This window comes from Tachyglossus aculeatus, chromosome 14 (assembly GCF_015852505.1).
Source record: "Tachyglossus aculeatus isolate mTacAcu1 chromosome 14, mTacAcu1.pri, whole genome shotgun sequence".
Classification (NCBI taxonomy): domain Eukaryota; kingdom Metazoa; phylum Chordata; class Mammalia; order Monotremata; family Tachyglossidae; genus Tachyglossus; species Tachyglossus aculeatus.
This window is the reverse complement of record NC_052079.1, coordinates 40,930,420-40,952,650: the sequence shown is the minus strand read 5'-3', so window position 1 is coordinate 40,952,650 and position 22,231 is coordinate 40,930,420. Positions and strand designations below refer to the sequence as shown.

Below are 22,231 nucleotides of genomic sequence, written 5' to 3'. Positions count from 1 at the left end.
TAATAGATGAAACATGCCTATAAAATTGTGAAGTATTTATTTCTCTAAAGGCATGATGAAACATGTTTTTAGTAACAGCCACAAGGCTGTCAGTAGTACTTGAAAATGCCTTATACTAGTGAATTGTTAAACAAAGGTTTTATCCCCTTGGTTAGTTAGTAAACAAAATATAACCCTTCTAGTCAATCATCAATCTATTTTGAAAAAGAACAATAGAGTAGTAGTTGTATGGCAAGATTAATATAACTAGCAGGTGAAAACGGAAGCTCATCTCCTCAACATACCCATGAGTGAGATTTAGAAAACCATTTCAATTTATTATGACATTGGCATTAAGTAAATATGTCTGACATTTCAGTTTCCATGTATAAAAATGTACATTTAGAAGGGAAAAAAGATAAAATGCAGGCACAGTCCTAATATAATTTTCTTTATATGCAAAAGATTTTATTGATAAAACTTTGGCTTTCAAAGAAGCCAGCATTGAGTTGTACTCCAAGAATGTAAGAGTAACCTTTTGAAGATTGTATAAACATGTTATTTTGAAAAACAGTGCTTGAAAACCAATGAATTGAATCACATGTGGGCACTGGCTCATCTAATATTGAGAGCAGTATAGGTAATATTGATCTAATATTTCATTGCAAGGATTTTTTCTTCCACACTATAAAAGTAGGAACAAGGGAAGATTAACTGCACATAAAATGAAAATTTTTATAGGTTTCATTTGGTCATGATTGCGAAGATGAATAACACTTTTTCAGGTGTAAGATGGAATGAAATCCCATTAGTTGGGACCCTATTTCTGACTCATGCTATATGTACAGTAACAGTAAACTTTTTCTTCTGCTATCATTATAATGATTTTCAAAGCACTTTCAAAATTTCCTAAATGTATGTTTATATATTAGAGTGAAGTTTTTATGGTCTATTATTTTAACTCTCAAATCAAAGATATATTTTTTTTCCCAGTTTTTGTTTTGGGAAAAACTTTTAAGCCAATGCCACTATAAAGAAATTTTTAGAAGTCCTGTACGGGTATGAAATGTCATTGAAATCACACTTTGAAAGGAAGAAATCAAATGTTAATGCTGAACCTTCATCCAAAAATCCTATTCTGCTTGATGATGAGCAGAATTCCCCTCAGCATTCTCTCCAGAAAATGCCCACATTGCGGGGTGTGGAGGATGGAGGTGGAGGGAGAGGGAAAAGCTAGAGCCCACTGTTGGGTAGGGACTGTCTCTATATGTTGCCAACTTGTACTTCCCAAGCGCTTAGTACAGTGCTCTGCACACAGTAAGCGCTCAATAAATACGATTGATGATGATAGATACAGCCATCTCTCCACTCCCTCCAGTGTTCCCTGCTGGAACCAGCCATAATCCCTAACTGGACTCTGTCATGGGCAAATTCAGGAGGAATCACAGGGAGGAGTGGAAGAGCAGTGGCCTCGGCCCTGACAGGATCTTCAGAAGTTCCTGCCTGCTCTTAATCAAACATATTTATTGAGCGCTTACTGTGTGCAGAGCACTGTACTAAGTGCTTGGAAGAGAGTAATATAACAGAGTTGATAGATACGTTCAGTGCCAGCGCAGAAGGGGAAACACTTCCCAAATGGCACTCATCTCTTGTATTCACCATTATCTGGTCATCATTATCAAAAGTAGAATTTAATGGATGCCTGCTGTGTGTTATTGATGTTGTGTGGCCCCTTCGTAGCCAGGAGGTTTGATTTCCAGGTGGTCGGCTATCTCATAGTTTCACTAAGCATCCTGTTCCACTATCAGAGATAGAATCCTCTGTTGGATATACCATTGGACTTACCCAGTGTTGAAGTTTCCTTACATGAACTGCATGCAGAATGCTATTCTAGGGCTTGGGAACTTAGAGATAAAGTAAAAGAACTAAACTGTGCCCTCAAGGAGTTTACAGTTTAATGGAGAAACTCTACAGAGGGTACCTGTGCTGCCAACATCATTGTGGAGGGAAGGAGGGCCAAAACTGTCCCCTGCTCCCACAGAAGTGTATGGCAAAGAGTCCATCCCATTTTCTTTCCTCTGTGGGAGGAAAATTAGGATGGGTGAAATATCCGGATTAATGAAGAAGTCCCCTGAGGTGTCTGGGAAAATGAATCTGCATTAGTTTTGGTATTTTGGCACTGACTTTCCTTAATTTTATTATTTGAACTCAGTGGGTACAGTTTGTTTCCCTTCTTATTGTGTGAGGTTTGTGAAATTTTCTCTGGGATGCAACGACAAATGTTCAGGGTTTTGAATTCTTAACATTTTCCGCCGAGCATTTACTTAAAAATAAAAGTCCCAGGTTCTCAACTGAACTGAAACCTGAATTTCAGTTGAATTTGTAGAGCAGGAACTACATTTTGCATTGGTCCTGCCTTAATTTGGGTTTCATTGTGCAGAAAGTTGTCCCCCAAACGTGTTTGAGAAAATATGCTCTTTATCTTTTTTAGTTTTCCGCTACTCTTCCTCCAGATTTTAGATTGAGCATTTTGCAGTGAGGTTCCTTTTAAAACATATTTAATTATGGCACTTGTTAAGCACATACTTTGTGCCAAGCTCTGTACTAAGATAGGACAAGTGAACAACGATATTAATTCAGATGGGGCCCCTCCCTAGCCCTTCAGAGACTCCCACCTAAACGGAGGAAACGGAGGAAGAAATGCCAAGGAGGAAATAACAGTGTATTCTCCCAGTCTCTTAGAGTGTGGGCCCCATGTGGGGCGGGAACTGTGTCTAATCTAATTATCTTGCATGAACCCTAGCACTTGACTCACAGTCAATGCCTTATCAATACTATAAATAAAAGGGTACATTTGACAAAAATCATTTCAACAACAGAGAGAGAAGAACACTACTGCCTGGAGGAAAAACCCTCTGGTTTTTCACTGTTCCTGGCATGGTAGCCTCAGTGCACTGGGTGCATTGAGAAGCAGGAGAAGCAGCATGGTCTAGTGGTTAGAGAAAGGGCCTGGGTGTCAGGAGGACCTGGGTTGTAATCTTGGCTCTGCTACATGTCTGCTGTGTGACCTTGGGCAAGTCACTTAACTTCTCTGGGCCTCAGTTACCTACTCTGTAAAATGGAGATTAAGACTGTGAGCCCCACTGTGGGACCTGATCTGTGTCCAACCTGATTAGCTTGTATTTACCTCAGTGCTTAAAGTAGTAAAGTGCTTAACAAATACCATAAAAAAACAACAAAAAAACCCACTTCCCAATGTTCTAACAGTGGAGGAAGCATCTTTCGCCCACTTCAGCACAGCAGAATGGGGCTTCTTAATAATAATAATAATAATGGCATTTATTAAGTGCTTAGTATGTGCAAAGCACTGTTCTAAGGGCTAGGGAGGTTACAAGGTGATCAGGTTGTCCCATGGGGGGCTCACAGTCTTAATCCCCATTTTACAGATGAGGTAACTGAGGCCCAGAGAAGTTAAAAGTGACTTGCCCAAAGTCACACAGCTGACAATTGGCAGAGCCGGGATTTGAACCCATGACCTCTGACTCCAAAGCCCGGGCTCTTTCCACTGAGCGACTCTGCTTCTAGTGCTTCTTCACTTTCTCAGTGGTGGACAGGGAAGGGAGACGGTGCGCCCTGGATTGATTCTAGGGCCCCAATGCTCTGGGACACTTGTCTGTCTCCCCCTCTGGACTGTAATCTCGTTGTGGCAGGGAATGTGTCTGTTTATTTTTATATTGTACTCCCCCAATTGCTTGGTACAGTGCACACATTAAGCACTCAATAATTGTGGATTCTAATCCCAGCTCTGCCACTTGTCAGCTGTGTGACTTTGGGCAAGTCACTTAACTTCTCTGTGCCTCCGTTACCTCATCTGTAAAATGGGGATTAAGACTATGAGCCCCATGTGGGACAACCTGATAACCTTGTATCTATCCCAGTGCTTAGAACAGTTCTCGGCACATGGTAAGCACTTAACAAATACCATCATTATTATTATAAATATGATTGACTGAGTGACGTTCAGCTCCCTGTTACAGCTTATTATCAATGTTTCTCCTCCATGAAAATGGACCCTGAGTCTGTTCAGTCCTCCCCCTCCCATCCCCTATCTGTCGGGGTTCCTCAGGGGTCAGTTCTCGGTCCCCTTCTGTTCTCCATCTATACTCACTCCCTTGGTGAACTCATTTGCTCCCACGGCTTCAACTGTCATCTCTATGCAGATGACACCCAAATCTACATGTCCTCCCTTGTTCTATCTCCCTCCCTCCAGGCTCGTATCTCCTCCTGCCTTCAGGGCATCTCCACCAGGGTGTCCGCCCGCCACCTAAAACTCAACATATCCAAAACTGAACTCCTTATCTTGGCACCCAAACCCTGTCCTCTCCCTGACTTTCCCGTCACTCTGGATGGCACTACCATCCTTCCCATCTCACAAACCCGCAACCTTCGTGTCATCCTTGACTCCGCTCTCATTCACCCCCCACATCCAAAACCTGCGAGTCTCACCTTCACAACATCGCCAAGATCTACCCTTTCCTCACCATCCAAACTACTACCTTGTTGGTACAATCTCTCATCCTGTCCCTACTGGATTACTGCATCAGCCTCCTTTCTGATCTCCCATCCTCCTGTCTCTCCCTGCTTCAGTCTGTACTTCATTCTGCTGCCTGGATTACCTTTCTGCAGAAACGCTCTGGGCATGTTACGCCCCTCCTCAAAAATCTCCAGTGGTTGCTTATTGCTTATCAACCTTCGCATGAAGCAAAAACTCCTCACTAGTGGCTTCAAACCTCTCTATCACCTTGCCCCCTCCTACCTCACCTCCCTTCTCTTTTTCTACAGCCCAGCCCACACACTCCACTCCTCTGCTGCTAACCTCCTCACTGGGCCTCATTCTCACCTGTCCCACCATCAACCCCCGACCCACGCCCTACCTCTGGCCTGGAATGCCGTCCCTCTTCACATCTGCCAAACTAGCCCTCTTCCCCACCTTCAAAGGCCTACTGAAAGCTCACCTCCTCCAGGAGGCCTTCCAAACTGAGCCCACCCTTTTCCTCCCCTCCCCATCATCCCTTCTCCGCCCCACAGCATTTGTGTATATTTGTACGTATTTTTTTATTCTATTTATTTTATTAATAATGTGTATATATCTATAGTTCTATTTATCTATTTTTGTGCTATTGATAATAAGAATAATAATAATAATAATAATGATGGTGTTTGGTAAGTGCTTACTGGTGCCAAGCACTGTTCTGTGTACTGGGGTAGATACAAGATTATCAGGTTGTCCCACATGGGGCTCAGTCTTAATCCCCATTTTACAGATGAGGTAACTGAGGCACAGAGAAGTGACTTGCCCAAAGTCACACAGCTGACAAGTGGCAGAGCCGGGATTAGAACCCATGACCTCTGACTTCCGAACCCGTGCCTTTCCACTAAGCCACGCTGCTTCTCTAATTGATGTCTGTCTACTTGTTTTGTTTTGTTCTCTGTCTCCTGCTTCTAGACTGTGAGCCCATTTTTGGGTAGGGATTGTCTCTATCTGTTGCCGAATTGTGATTTCCAAGCGCTTAGTACAGTGCTCTGCACACAGTAAGCTCTCAATAAATACGATTGAATGAATGAATTGAATGAATTAAAGCTCAGTTGAATGGGAGGGAAATCAAGCATGAAAAATGAAATTATGCTGTTTTCTAATTAGGTCTAAAATTGTTAGCTAGCCAAGCCATTGTCCTCGAGGAATGACTGTTTTGTAGACATCCCTTCTGCTTTTCTGTCCTGTGACTATTTGAAGCCTAAAGACGGGCAGGGAACAAGGACTTTTAAAATAAAAATAACCCAATGATTTCCAAATTTTGAATCATTTATCCCCCGAAGGCTGGGTCACCAGATGTCACTTTTAAAACAATTTTGTCCTGTTATTCCTATAAAACTGGAGGGAGAACCAAATTGTACCATTTTTCTAAAAGCATATATAGCCAGAAGAACGAACCCTGCCTTTCCTTTAGAAATAGTTTCATTTTTAAAGCAAACTGTGAACCCGTCAAAACGTGGGGTTATCCAAGGGGGAGTAGATCTTTAGGAGATGTTGTTTTTCGGGCCCAAGGCAGTGGGCCAGACTTGTAGACGAAGCTCAGATGAGAGTCCAAGCTCCCTTTCATGTGACCCACTTAGAGCAGGCTGTAATGTAACGTCTTAACTTGATGATATCTGAAGAACAAAGGTGGTCTGGAAGCCAGTTATTTGTTGTAGGAGTTATAGACTAGCAAGCGGCTAACCTAGCCTGTACCCAGTGCTTAGTACAGTGCCTGGAGCATAGTCATCCCTTAACCAATACCACAGTTATTATTATTATTATTGTTACCTTTTGGATTCGGGCCAGTATCACTTGATTTTTGTCATTCTGGGCCCAGCCCTTTGGAGGCCAAGCTTGTTATTCCTCTGAGGGAGATATTCTGCTCCGGGTTGTCTATGATTTCCCTATCACTGCAGTACACTTCTGATGTGGGAGATCTGGGTCAAAGATGGTGGGTGGGTGAGAAAGTACAGAAGAAAGAAAAAAGAAAAAAATTACAGAATCAGAGTGACAAGAATAAAAATTTAACCTAAAAATGTCTGAAAATTGACAGCCCAGTCTATTCAGTCACATACAGATTATAGCCCTCCCAAATATTTTATACATCTGGAAATGGTTTAGAGACTGCTGCTGCAGCATTTCTCTTTATTCTATCTTTGAAATTGTGTTTTTTTTTTTGTTGGGGTTTTTTGCCCTTTCATATTGGTTAACTTAAGGAATCAATTCAGAAACCTATTCTGCAACTTCTGGGTGTTCTATACCACCATGTTCAACTGACCAAGAATAACCCAAAGCTGGTTGAATGGCTATTTCAGTGTTAGATAAGGTGTGTGTTAGTCCTGTGGAGAGAAGACAGCTTTAGGAATCAGGAGACATAGAAAAACAGCATGGCCTCGTGGAAAGAGCAAGAGCTGTAGAGTCAGAGGACATGGGTTCTAATTCCAGCTCTACCATTTACCTGCTGTGTGACTTTGGGTTAGTCATTTCTCTGTGCCTCAGTTTCCTCAACTGTAAAATGGGAATTCAGTGTCTGTTTCCTTCCTACTTGGACTGTGAACCCTATGTGGGACCTGAATATCTTGTTTCTACCCCAGTTCTTTTATCTGTCTTTATTGCTGTATTGTACTTTCCTGAGTGCTTTAGTACAGTGCTCTGCACGCAGTAAGCGCTCAATAAATATGATTGAATGAATGAATGCAGTGCTTGGCACATAGTAAAACACTTAAATGCACACAGTAAGCGCTCAATAAATATGATTGAATGAATGAATGCAGTGCTTGGCACATAGTAAAGCACTTACCAAGTACCACAATTGTTATTGTTATTACTTTGGTGTCTAGTGCCAGCTCTGCAAGCAGGAAAGTTCTTGCTGGGGCTGTGCCATTGGAGGTGACAGTTCCTAACCAGAGAAGCACCTAGGAATTCTGCAAAATGGACAGGCCCAGCAGGAAGCCTGAAAAAAAACTGCTGATAAAGCGGAAGTCAAAGCCTGCGGTGGTTTTGCTGGCACAACACAGTGCTGGCATCACAAAGCAAACATTCAGCCAAAATGGGGCCTGTACAAAAAGTACCTTCGATTGCCCTTCACAAGGTACCCACTCATTGAAATTTGTACCACAGTGGGCACAAAATGGGCAGAGACAAAGGAGTGCGGGCATGGCTACATAAGCCACTCTCACTCTAGTCCTTCATGTCGGTTCTCAGTCCTAAAGATTCAGAACTGAGGTTCCACCACCTTCCTCAGAGGGTACACTCCATCACCAGCACCCATTGGATTTAAACCAAACTATCACGTCTGTAACTATTGCATGCTCCAAAGCACTTGGGGCAGTGCTCTGTACAGAGTAAGCGCTCAATAAATACTTCTGATTGATGATTTATTGATTGTTTCCAGCGTAAGAAAACGATTCTAGAGCCCTGCCAGTAAGCAGTCCAGAGGGAAGGGTATGGCTCTGGGAATCAGCAGTGTGGCCTTGTGGAAAGAGCATGGGTCTGGGAATCAGAGGACCTGGGTTCTATTCCCAGATCCACCACTTGCCTGCTGTGTGACCCTGGGCAAATCACTTCACTTCTCTGGGCCTCAGTTTCTTCATGTGTAGAATGGGGGTTAAGACTGCGAGTCCCCCATGTGGGACAGGGACTGTGTCCAACGCAATTGTCTTGTATCTACCTCGGTGCTTAACGCAGTGCCTGGCGCATGGTAAGCACTTAAAAAATGCCACAGTAACTATTATTATTATTATTAGCTTCCCACCTCAGGAACAGTCCCGTCTCTGAAGGTCGGGTAATACCTGCTGGAGGTAGGCCATAGGAGGTCAGATTTTCTAACCAGAGATTCACGACTGAAGGCGTTCCATGAAGTGGACAAGCCAAGCAGGAATCCTGAAAATGGCTGGCTAACATGTCAAGGACAGCAGCAGTTACTAAAGCAGCAGCCTGATGGGTTAGGACACTACGACACAGCATCGGCATGAGGTGTGCTCACTTTAGCCACAAGTTAATCCTGAACGTAAATATACTCTGCTTGGCCATGTCTAGTCACTTGTTACAATCCATGCCCCAGTGGAAACACATCGTAACAATAAAAATAATAATAACTGTGATATTTTCAAGCTCTGTACTAAGTGTTGAGGTCGACAGGATAATCAGATCTCACATGGGGCTCACCACCTAAGAACAGAGAACAGGTTTTGACTCCCCATTTTGCAGATGAGGGAAAGGAGGCACAGAGAGGTTAAGTGACTGGCCTGAGGTCTCACAGCAGACGAGTGGCAGAGCTGGGCTTAAAACCCAGGTCCTCTGATTCCCAGGCCCGTGCTCTTTCCAGTAGCCGCCCCCTGTAGTAACAAGAGAATGCAGATAATAATAATAATAATAATAATAATAATGATGGCATTTGTAAGTGCTTACTATGTGCAAAGCACTGTTCTAAGCGCTGGGGAGGATACAAGGTGATCAGGTTGTCCCACTCGGGCTCACGGTCGTAATCCCCATTTTACAGATGAGGTAACTGAGGCCCAGAGAAGTTAAGTGACCTGCCCAAAGTCACACAGCTGACAATTAATTGGCGGAGCCGGGATTTGAACCCATGACCTCTGACTCCAAAGCCCGTGCTCTTTCCAATGAGCCACGCTGCTTCTCTAGATGTCTCTGGCTCAGGAACTAACACGATAATCAATCTCAATGCTAGACCTATCAGTCCCTTTTTGACACTGTGACCACCCCCTTCTCTTGGAATAGCTGGCACTGTTCTCTCCTGGTTCTCCTCATACATCTGGTGGCTCCTTTTCTCTCTCTTTCCCTGGGTCCTCTTTTCAATGCAACAGAATTAGCAGTCACATTCCCTTCCCATAATGAGCTTACAACTTAGAGGGGAGACAGACATGAATAGGAATAAATTAGACCCCCTTTGCCTCCCTGCCCCTAACTCTGAGTGAACTTGTTGGTGCCCATGGCTTCAACTACCATCTCTACTTGGATGACTTCCAGATCTTCCCCTCCAGGCCCAAACTTTCTCCGGCTTTACAGTCTTTCATTTCCTTCTGCTCTCGTTGACACCTCCCACTGTCCAAAGCAGAACTCATCTTCCCACCCAAACCCTCTCCTCCCCACAACTCTCCCATCGCTTTTAACAGTAACCCCACTATCCCCGTCTCACAAGCCCATGGTCTTGCTATTACGCTTGACTCATCCCTCCCCTACAACCGTCATATTGTCAGTCACCAAATCCTCTCAATTCCATCTTCACAATATCCGCCCCTTCCTCTTCATCCAAATTGCTACCGTGCTAGGCCAAGCACTTGCTATATCCCATCTAAACTTCTGTTCTGAACAACATCACCTTTCTTGCCAATCTTCCTGCCTCCAGCCTCTCCCCCTCAACAGTCCAAACTTCAGTCCGTCTGCTCCTCAGGTGATTTTTCTAAGAAATCATTCTGTGCACTTCCCATTCCTCCAAAGCCTAAATATCTCCACACCAAACTCTTCACCATCGACTTTAAGGCACTTGGTTGTCTCCTTCCTACCTATCCTCTCCCACTGCAACCTCCTCCCCCCACCCCCAGGCATTTTGCTAATCTAACACCAATCTATTCACTGTGCCTCCATTTTATCTCTTTTTATGACAAACCCTGTCTTGACCCTTTGTCATTCCTCCTGCCTGGAACACCCTTCCCTTTCATACCCAAAAGATCAATACCCCCCATCCCATTTTCATAGTCCTACTAAACTTACACCTCCAAGAAGTCTTCCTTGATTGACCTCTCATCTCCCCATCCTCTTGCCCCTCCCATCTGCATCACCTTAAAGTCCATATCCCCTAAGCAGTTTGATACTCCAATCCTCACAGCACTTATGTCCACATTTTTATACTCATACTTGTAATTTATTTAAATGTCTGTCTCTCACTATATTGTAAGCACCTCTCACTAGATTGTACTCTCCCAGGTGTTTAGTATAGTATTCTGCACTCAGTAAGCACTCGATAAATACCTCGGATTGATTGGTGTCCTTCATCTTGAAGAGTCAGAGTGATGACTGGTTTATTGCTCTTGGTGAGAGATTCCATCACTGTCAGAAGACCTCAGCCAAGAGCAAGTAGTTTTACCCTGTGAAAATGAAAAAAAAAGCATTGTTATGTGCTTGTGCTATTTTCAACATCAGAAGCTGTAATGGCAATGTGAAAAGCCATACCAATAAAAATCTCAACTGTATTCAGTTGTTTGCAAGTCAGAAGCCCCAGTCAGCTAACTAAATGGAGTTGGACCTGTAGTTTCTCATGATCAGTTTGGCATTTGAGTTTTCTTTCAGGTATCAAATAAATCGTTCAGTAAAACTCTATTTAGCTGCTATTTTTACGTTGTTCTGGGAAAATATTTGCTTTTTATTTCTACCCAGTAAAATTTTACCCTTATTGCTAATTCAGTGCACTGAAGTTGAAATTCCACGATAAATGTCAGAGTGAACAATATGTCTTTTTACTGAAAATATTTTCCTGCAAAATAATGAAATTATTTGGGCTAAAGGGTCAGGATGAAATTTTTATGTACTTTTCAGTTTTCCAGGAAAATGAATTCTAAAATGAAATACATTGTTGTTACTACATGGTTAAAAAAATGCATATTTATTTTTAGAACAATGTAAAGTGCATACTCCCGGCAGAAACACTTCTCTGTGCTGCATAAAAAAAGAACCTGTAGTGAACCATGCTATAGACTCCAGTTAACGCTTTGCATTTCCTGCTGCCTTTTGAAACGTAGAAATCGACAACAAACAGCTCTTTAATGCGTAATGGGCATGAGGATTCTATTCCGATTTAAGGGCTTTACTTTGCTTCTGAATCGTGCTATTTTCTGCATTTGTTTTGACTGCTCTCATCATTCAAGATTGACGCTTGGATGGGTGTGTAGGAGGAAGCAGCAGCAGCAGCAGCAGGCTTACAGCTTGCAGACAAAAAAAAAAATCTGCCTTATCTGATGGCTATTATTGAAAATGCGAGGTGTAGCCTAGGCTGGGTAATGAAGGGGAGCCAGCGGAGGGGGATTGGAGATGGAGCTGCATACTGATGAGTGTAGGAGTACTTGATAAAAAGAATTCTTGCTGCTGGCAGTGCATTGCTCATTGTGGAGTATTCCAACAATCCCATAGAACGGAGACCAGCATAGCTGACAGCTTGATATGCCTTTTTCTTCTTCTTCTTCTGCTCCTTCTTTTTTTGGCTGTATGACGTACCGGTCTGTAGTAAAGATGAATATGTAAGAAATGTTGAGCTAGGATCAAATCTTCCTCTGTTGACTGCCCTGCAAACTATGTTTTACTTCTGACTTTTCTTTCGGGCTGAGAACATTCGTCTGTCAAGCTGGCGGGCTCCTTTGATAGCAACTTTCCCAGGAACATGATGTGGCAATGCCACCTCTCAGCCCAGGACTACCGCTATTACCCAGTGGATGGCTACTCACTGCTTAAACGCTTCCCTCTTCACCCTCTTGCAGGACCCAGATGCCCTGTCCAAACGGTGGGACAATGGTTGGAAAACATTGGGCTACCTCAGTATGAGAACCACTTGATGGCTAATGGATTTGACAATATTCAGTTCATGGTAAGAAGCCGTCTGTGTCCACGCAGCTGCTTTTTGTCTCTCTTTGCTTCTTATTTGTCTTAAACAGCACAGAGCTAGTCGGGATTGCACTGGAATTGGGCAGGTTTTCCACTTGCCGAGAAATCGGGAATTAGCTTCAGCTGGCTCTCTGTACATAGATTTACAATTTTCTGATGATGGTATTTACAAATGTAATTTTATGTATAGCAAGCTCTCTTTCTTATATCTCTATGTAGCTAGATGTCAGGGATCTGGGCAGTAAACATTACAAAAAGGAGCAGGAGGGAGAGTAAGATTCTTAGTTTCCCTGTCATCCACTTTGGGATGTAGAAAAAGTACTAATGCCTAGGTGACTATAGTTCATTCTTGTTCAAAGCTGATCACTCCCAGTAAAACACTGTTCCCCCCCCCCCCCCGAATATCTAAATCCCATCATATTTTACTATTGTATTAATGGATTAGCAGTAAGATCGTAATTATGCAACCTGCTGCACTAATATGTGGCATGCTAGACAATTGTTCCATAACCTGTTTAAATTATCTAAACCACCTTCAATTTCTCAGCTGACTCTTCATTCAGTCGTATTTATTGAGCGCTTACTGCGTGCAGAGCACTGGACTAAGCAGGGGAGTCAGCCAGGTGGAGAAAGGTGCTGCTTGAGGTATTGTTGTTTTAAATGGGAAACAGACACTCTTCTACATTAGTTAACCTTATGTAGAAGAGAGGTGTCAAGCCAATTCGGGACTCTTCTGCTATCCACATGGAGTCTGAACCTAATGTGAACAAACTTTCCACCGTGATTAATATAGGTTGGAAAGGGGGATGGGAGAAAGATGTACCCATTGATAATGCTGCTCCTTAATCGTTTAGGAAGTTACTCCAGGCACCGGCGGTTTGACTTGTGGGAAGAGCCATCACCACACTTGTTACTCTACGTCATAACACCTTGCTAACTTAGTCCCCCTCCTGCCCTCCCCATTAAGGTCTTTTTTTATCATAGCTAATTCCAAGCATAATAATAATGGTGTTTATTAAGTGCCTACTGTGTGCCAAACACTAGGGTTGTTACATGATAGTCAGATTGGAACAATCCCTATCCCACATGGGGCTCGCAGTCTAAGCGTAAATATCTCTAAATGAGCCTACCCGTTCACGGCCTATATAAGACCACCCATGGCCATATTTTTTTATATGAAACTATTTCCCCAGCTGTTTTGGAATAAAACGGTAAGCAGACGAGATACCTGAAGTTTATGGTTTAAAAAAGACTAAGAACTAGTCTTAGGTCTTTGTTCTCCTGGAGATTGTTTTATTTTTTTTTTGTACCATTCTAGATTTGGCTTGGGTCAGTTTCTTGGCTATTAAAATCGTTCAACTTCTGGCGTGTTTTCAAAATGCACTTAGTACCAGCCTGCAATTCAAAAAAGTAAATTTGTCAGTGCAGCACCACGAGTGATGAATGAGTTGGAACCCCCTCGGATCTGCGAACCGTTGTAGTGAAACCTGGAGTTATTGTTTTTCTCATGTTTCCGAAACTTCTTTAAAATGATAAGCAGGCAAGAAATTTTAGCCGTGGGGGTAGAAATAGAATAGAAAAAGTTCTCAAATGGCAATCAAATAGGAGACTATAAGCTGACCAAATTGTGACTTTAGAAACTGTGAAATGATTCAGAGGCCTTTTCAAATGTTGACAGGTACATTTGAAACAGTATATGGAGCTTCTCTACCCTTCTCTAAGTAGATTTCCTTCCCTTACCATCAGAATATATTTTAAAGCTGAGAGGGAGGTCTCAAATAGTTATTTCAATGGTCAGTGTTTTCTACTTCCTCCCAAACCTGCTGAGGGAGGTAGGTTCAAAGGCTCCGATTTTGGGAGGGGGCCAGAGATTTCTCAAATATTTATATAATCCAACATCATATCATGAGAATTGCATATGTGTAATTATAGACCCACTTAGTCTTGCCATGAGGCAGTGTGATACACTGAGTGAATAATAGTTAAAAAGTCCTTTGAAAAGCAATGTTTATCTCGTGGGGAAGCTTTAAGAACACTGCAGGCATTGTGGCACATATAATGTTATGCAATATTTTCCATGCATTAAAAAGTGATCAGATCTTCTAATACTTTTATATTCTTTACTTTACATTCTGTGGTAGGATACTGTCATGATTCGTATTTTTTCATTTAGGTACATTTTTAAGTAAGCCTAAGAAAGAAATTAAAATCAAATGAATTAATAACATTGTTAGGTGAGTTAATTTAGGTTATCTTCGGGAAATAAGAAAATGGTGTTTCAATCTAATGCTTTCCATGATGGCATGTGCTGTTTACATTCTACTACTAGTAATGCAAGAAAATTATGTTGTGCTCCTCACATTTTTCCAGCAACACTAGGTAACCTAATTTATTTAACTATGAAGTTGATTAAAATAGGTTGATGTTTTTGTCTGTTTTACTCTTTGTGAACCAGATTATATTAATATGGTAAAAAAAGCAGCATCTGTTTCTTCTACGTTCTGTACAGTATTTCAGCTTTTGTTTTTCTTGAAGCACATTCTGACCTGCATTTATTCATTCTGTTGCCTAAGCAACATCCACCATCCTCCATATTAAATATGAAGTAGTTAATACAGGTCCTATTAGCTATTTAGAATAAGACAGAAGACATCCAAGAGGATGAAATTAATGTTGATAGAAACTCATCTGTGCACAGATGCATTCTATTTAGGAAATAGTCTCAATAGCTACATTTGTTAATTAAATTAGCATCTGTTAACTAATGTTGGGGGGTGGTGTTTCAGATAAGTGGATTTCTAGGTAAACCATTCATCAGTTCAACACTGAATTTGTGTTCTGTAATCTATGGGTGATTTATCCACATAGCTCCATTAGGTTTATGAAAGAACGTTTAGATCAATTCCTTTGCGTGGACAGGAGGAGTGACTTCTTTTTTATCTTCAAGTGCCATGAATTATTGAATTCTCCTTCAGGTTCTTGATTGTTCTTGATTTGGGAGACTAAGACTTTTTTCTTAATTGTCAGTTCTGTAACTCTCCCATTATTTTCTTTCTCACATCTACCAAACTCCGTTACTGTGTTGTAACTGGTTTTGCATATATTGTGAGAAGGTAGTTCCCCAAAATATGATTCTAATAAAGGAGTAGGCATAAGGCTGTTGACCATGTCACTTCTTCAAGGGCCAGAGATGGATCCCATACTTGGAGCGTGAGTCAAATCCAACCTGGAGTCATGCTTTAGCTGGCATTAGAGCTCTCTGGGTATTAGGTCCAGAATAGCTCCTTTACGGGCAATCCACATTTGCCAGGGAGGCAGGAAGACTTGGCCATCTTGAATCTCTGTCATTGTTGCCACTTCCTCACGTCCCTGCGTGCGCACACATATTCTTTTTCTAAGCCAGTGAATGCTAGCACCTGTTTTTGTACCACTTAATACCAGTTCTTTGGCACATCCAACTGCCAGCACTAGCTCCACTATCTCTAATAAAGAAACACTAGATCCGTTAAAAGTAAAATAGGCTAGCAGCATGGGTGTGTGGTTTGGAAAATCAATCGGTCAATCATTGGTATTTGTCAAGGGCTTACTGAATGTAGAGCACTACACTAAGTGCTTGGGAAAGTACAATACAACAAAGTTGGTAAACGTGATCTCTGTCCACAAGGAGCTTTTGTCTACAGTGGGGAGGCAGACATTAAAGTAGATTAGAGGCAGGAGGAAAGAGACAGCCCTGACAGTAAGTACTAAAATGCTGGCACTGTCAAGATTCACTTTCACTCAAAATGACTCTATCAGAAATCTGAACCAGACAGGGAATTTAGACTCTGACCATCAGAGCTCAGTAATTAATTGTCAAACGTGTTTCCTGACCTTAGTTAATAAAGAAAAATAATTCCATGGCCTTTGAGTTGGTTTCCAAGGTTATTTTTGAACAAAATATAAGGGCTCCCCAGGGTGCCTTGAGAATTTCAAGAGCCTTGGTACGGAATGGAGTAACTCCCAAGGTCAAGTGATCTCGTGACGCAAAGGCTAGCTGTGTACACACTAGTAGTAGTAGTAGTACTGTAGTGGAAGTAGTAGTAATAGTCTTTATTAAGTACTTTCTATGTGCAGATCACTGTACTAAGCACCGGAAAAGAGTTTTGGGCATCGGACTGATTATCTTTTGAAAAATTCACATTCACCATCCCGGATCAGGGAAGATGAGGGTTTTAGACTTCTACCAAAATGTGGTGTCTCTTTGGATGACATCAATTTTTAAAAAAAAGATTAGGGTAGGAAATGGAACTATAAGAGACTATAGCTGAAACACTTTTTCCTCTCTCTATTTGTTGATATGTGTTCTGCAGGTTAAAGGGCCAGACCAGTCTTATCTTTTTATCTCTGTAGATCCTTTCTTCACCAGGGTACCCTTTGAAGTTAAAATTTCATGCGATCTTTAAACGGCACCATGTGATTACTCACTGGCAGGGTTTAAAGCCTCTTTATAACAAATCCCAACTCTAACTTGAAATTGAAGAGAAATAAATACACAAGGTAGCTCTTATGTCTGGTCTAGAGGTCACAGAAATAAGGGGTTGAGATGGAAAATTTGAGCTCCGTTCATGGCGCCCTCACCAAAGCCCAGGAAAGAGAAATATCTTGGAAATATGTGCTAGGTTTGAAGACAGGAAAAACATAAGGGATTGAGAGAGAGAAGAAAATTACTTCTGCCAGCCTTTCCAAATCCTTCCTTTTTTATTCAAGTGGGACCAGAATAGGCTTGGAGCAGTGGGTGCCCGTGTGTTGGAGATAAATCTGTGTAGTTTCACGAAGTCTGTTAACGTCTTCTAGGCAAAGCTTCCTTCCTGGACGGAATCATTTTGGAGCAGCAGTGCAGCAGGATAGAAAGCGGCAGCCTGACTGGGGAGTGGAAAAATGAAGTGGGAGTTCTCGTTTTGGTGCTCTCCCTTCACCTCTTTGATTCCATTTACTCATCTGTAAAATGAGGTTCACAACAACTCCGAATGACTAGTCCTCATAGTGTTCCTTACCGGTCAAGCAGAGTACAGAATTGGAGCTAAGTGTAGTTATCAGGTGTTCATCACATTCTTTTGCTCTGTTTCCCCTGAGCCCACTGAGTTCTGGTTCCAGAAAGAGGGGCCCTCTCTGAGCTGAGGGGTGCAGGCAAGCCCAGAAGATAGATTAGTATTAATGAAACAATATTTAGCAAGGTCCTCATGGTTCCTAGATGAGAGAGCAAGTAGAATAATATGATTGGTAACAGAGCAGGCAGAAGCCATGGAGATGACATCAGAAGCTGGAGCTATGCTTTAAATACTCCAGTAAAAATCTAATCAGGGACTCTCTGGGTACTGCTCTCAATTCGTTCCATGAAGATAGATGGATAAGCGAAAGAGCACTAACTGAGGTAGAGTTGTTTTCCAATTTCTGCCCCCTTTCATTTTCCAAAACCTTGAAGAAGGTCCAGGGTTCTGAGCCCCCTGTACTTCCCCTAGCCCTCCCTCTGCTTTCAAGCCTCCAAAATCCCTATTCATTATTGTAACTGACTAGTTATTTTTCCTTTTTTTCTTCTATTCTGTAGGCTCTTTGTGGGCAGGGAATGTTCAACCAACCCTGTTATATTGTACTCTTCCAATCAATCAATCGTATTTATTGAGCACTTACTGTGTGCAGAGCAAGCGCTTAGCGCTTCCAAGCTAAGCTTCCAAGCTCTTAGCTTCTACACACAGTAAATGTGATCGAGTGATTGATTTTAAAATTACAATGTGATAGTACGTTCAACAAATGCTGATACATTTGTACAATATCCAGTGTTTTTCATTCATTCAATCATATTTATTGAGTGCTTACTGTGTGCAGAGCACTGTACTAAGCGCTTGGGAAGTACAAATCGGCAACATATAGAGAGGTCCCTACCCAACTTGGTGTTGTGAAGTAACTCCTATTATTGAGCAATGCCAACACTCAGATAAACTTTAATTTTTATTATAACCATGTTCTGACCAAATATTTGGGAAAAGATTTTCCTTTATGATTTCCTCCCTAGACAGTAACTCCTTAAGGGGAGAGATTGTGTCTACCCCTTCTGTCATATTCTCCCAAGTGCTTAGTACAGTGCTGTACGTACAGGAAATGCTCAATAAATGCCACTGATAGATTGGCTCAGTGGAGAAGAGCGTGGGCTTTGGAGTCAGAGGTCATGGGTTCAAATCCTGGCTCTGTCAATTATCAGCTATGTGACTTTGGGCGAGTCACTTAACTTCTCTGGGCCTCAGTTACCTCATCTGTAAAATGGGGATGAAGACTGTGAGCCCCACGTGGGACAATTTGATTACCTTGTAACCTCCCCAGCGCTTAGAACAGTGCTTTGCACATAGTAAGCACTTAATAAATGCCATCATTATTATTATTATTATTATTATTATTATTAAATGATCGGCCAAAGCTGACCATCTTATCTAAAGAAATTATCAAATTCCCAGAGGCTAAGAAGTGACTTAAGAGATCCACAAAGGGAGAAGTGGTTTCCTCTTGCCAATCATAAATGTTACCATAATGATTAACGATCCTGAGAAATAATAGTCTGCTGAACAAGGCTATCCTTTGGTTCTTGAGCAAAGGCAGCTTGTGGTAATTCTTGAAAGCAGTAAGGAGGGAGAAGAGTGAAGGATTCATTCCAGGAAAATGCAGTGGGGAAGTTGACAAAACTTGGATTCACCGGTTCACTTTCTGGAACTTTAGATCCCATCCAAACCCTTTGGTTCAGAATCAAATTGGCTTGGAGAGTCCACATGACACTCAGAACAATTATATTAATTGTTGTATTTGTTAAGCGTTTAATATGTGCCAAACATTGTACTAAACACTGGGGTAGCTATAGAGATAATCAGGTAGAATAGAGTCCCTCGGCTGCATGGGGCTCACAATCTAAGGTGGAGGGAGAACAGGTATTTAATCCCCATTTTACAAATGAAGAGACTGAGGCATGGAGAAGTCAAATGACTCATTCAGGGATACAGAGCGGACAGTGGTGGGTCAGGACTATATTGGGTCAGTACAGGGGCCTCAGCGGAGCATTGGAAAGGGGCTGGGGACCCACCCAGCTACTTCTCTTCAATCAATTAACCAAAGGTATTTATTAAGCACTTACTGTGTGCAGAGCATTGTACTAAGCACTTAGAGTACAATGCAACAGAGTTGGTAGATATGTTCCCTGCCCACAGTGCTCACAAGGAGCTTACAGTCTAGAAGTGGAAAAAGGCAGTAAAATAAATTACAGATATGTACATAAGTGCTGTGAGGCTGAGGGTACTTAAGTAGTATAGATCCAAGTGTAAAGGCAGTGCAGAAGGGAGAGGAATTAAGGGAAATCAGGCCTTGGTCAGGGAAGTCTCTTGGCGGGGATGCGATAATAAGGCTTTGAAGGTGCGGAGGGTGGTGGTCGGTTGTGTATAAAGGGGAAGGAAGTTCCAGGGCAGAGGAAGGATGTGGGTAAGGGATTGGTGTTGAGATATATGAGATTGAGGTACAGTGAGTAGGTTGGCATTAGAGGAGCTGGGTTGTAGAAGGAAATCAGGGAGATAAGGTCAGAGGAGGTGAGATGATTGAGTGCCTTAAAGCCGTTGGTAAAGAGTTTATATTAGCTGGGTTGGATGGGTAACCACTGGATGTTCTTGAGGAGTGGAGAGTTGTGGACGGAATTTTTTTTAGAAAAACAATCTGGGCAGGAGAGTGAAATATGGAATGGGAAGGGACAGGAGGCAGGGAGGTCAGCATGAAGCAGAATGTTGTAATCAAGGCGGAATATAAGTTCTTGGAGCAGCATAGTAGCAGTTTGGACGGAGAAGAAAGGGTGGACTTGAGTGGTGTTGTAAAGGTAGAATTGGCAGGATTTGATGACATATGGAATATGTGAGGTTTTTTATGGTATTCGTTAGTTGCTTATTATGTGCCAGGCACTGTACTAAGCACTGGAATAGATATAAGATAATCAGGTTGGATACAGTTCCAGTCCCATAGAGGGTTCCCAGTCTTGAACCCCATTTTACAGATGAGGTAACTGAGGCCCAGAGAAGTTAAGTGACTTGCCCAACATCACACTGCAGCCGATAGGTGAAGCCGGGATTAGAACCCAGGTCCTCTGAGTCTCAGACCCATTCTCTTTCCATTATGCCACACTGCTACTCAGAGTGGGTTGAACGAGAGAGATGAGTCAAAAGTAATGCCAGTGTTATAGGTTATCATCATCATCATCATCATTGTGATGTCAAGCACTTATCTAAGCACTGAGATAGATACTAGTTAAATCAAGTCAGAACAGTTACTGTCCCTCATAAGGAGGATATTGGTGCTGTGTAAAGTGACAGGAAAGTCAATGGGAGGTCAGGGCTTGGGTTGGTAGGTGAAGACGAAGAGTTCTGTTTTGGGCATGTTTAGTTTGAGATGTTGGTGAGACATTGGTATGGGTAGAGATGTCCTGAAGCTAGGAGGAAATGAGAGGCTGCAGAGAGGGAAAGAGGTCTTAGCACAGTGCTCTGCACACAGCAAGTGCTCAGTAAATAAAATTGAACGAATGAAAGGTCAGGGCTGGAATGGAAGATTTGGGAATCACCCAAGTAGAGATGCTAGTCGAAGCCTTGGGCTCTCCGAGGAAGTGGGTGTAAGTGGGAAATAGAGGGGGGACCCAGAACTGAGCCTTGAGACACCCCCACTGTTAGAGGGTGGGAAGCAGAGGAGGCCATGTGAAAGAAACCGAGGAGTTGCCAGTAAGATAGGAGGAGAACTAGGCAAGGACATTGTCAATTTCCTCATAGTATTCATTGTTAATATTGGACATGAATATGACAGTGGCAAAAAAAAGAATAAAACTCTTGGGCTTCAGCATGAAAACTATTGAGAACAAAGCAGGAAGCCTATTGTCACCATTTCATAAACTATAGTGTGCCTGTACCTGATAAACAGCATATAGTTCTTGTCACCACATTTTAGGAAAGAGAAGGCACAGGGAAGAGCAAGTTAAATGACCTGGGGAAGAAGTCAGTAAGGATAGAATGTAACCTCCGTATGGGCAGGGAGCATGTCTACCAGCTCTGTTGTATTGTACTCTCCCCGGCACTTAGTACAGTGCTCTTCACTCAGCAAATGCTCAATAAATGCCATTGCTTGATTGATTGATTGATAAATCAAAGAGGTTATGACAGGTTATTAAAATCATGAATAAGGAAAAAAGACACCTTCCCATAATATAGAATTTATTTTTATAGGAAGTAAAATCAGAAATATCAGTAGATTCAAGGCTGGGTCTAGATTGATGACTTCATGGACACTGTTATCATATTAAGTTACTAGAGGGAAGTGTTAGGGATGACATGAGGGGATAGTGGTTAAGAAGGGTAGTTATCCTTTTGTGCCCTAAGTTTAGCCGAGGCCTCTGCCATCAAGGCCAAGCTGCTCAAGGCAAAGTTTTGAGGCCTCAGGCCTCCAGGAGACCATCCTCTAATCACACCTCATTCACCCTTTTCCCTGTACTGGTTGGGAGAAGCCAGAAAACATGATCTGAGCCATCACAACCAGGCTTTTGTGGAGTTTGGAGACCTAGACCCCCTCCCCTTCCCGGAACACACTCACCATTCCACCATCACAACACCCAGGCCACACCCTCTGGTATGTTTCCAACCCATCAGATTTCACATTTTGTCATGGGGCAGGGAAGAAGGTGAAAACTGGGTGTGGAGATGGGGGAAGCAGGATGTGTAGCTAACAAGGGTGAGTTACTGTATGTGGAGCACTATATTAGGCACTTGAGAGAGTACAGTAGTAGCAAGAAACATAGTTTCAATATTCAGGTAAACATAGAAACATAAATACCATTACTGGGTTAGAATGGTGCTCTAGCCATCCCAGGATTCCATCACTAACTATAGCTACAAGATGCCTAGAGGAATTATGTGATTATTGTGCTCTGTTAATAAATCTTAATATTTTGGAATGTACCATCTAAAATCCCTACCTTTTCCCTTTTCCTCCTGAACTTTTCATAAATGCATCCAAATGCCTTTT

The 22,231-nt window shown here is 42.2% G+C and overlaps 1 protein-coding gene across 5 annotated transcripts in view; it reads left to right on the top strand.

Moving 5' to 3' along the window:
• The window catches only part of ANKS1B (ankyrin repeat and sterile alpha motif domain containing 1B), a 624,779-nt gene that overhangs the window by 351,241 nt on the left and 251,307 nt on the right, over positions 1-22,231 (top strand). For all 5 annotated transcript variants that reach the window (XM_038756218.1, XM_038756216.1, XM_038756217.1 and 2 more), the window contains one exon: positions 12,046-12,152. In XM_038756218.1, the coding sequence (XP_038612146.1) occupies positions 12,046-12,152 (107 nt within the window). The remainder of the gene's footprint in view (positions 1-12,045; positions 12,153-22,231) is intronic.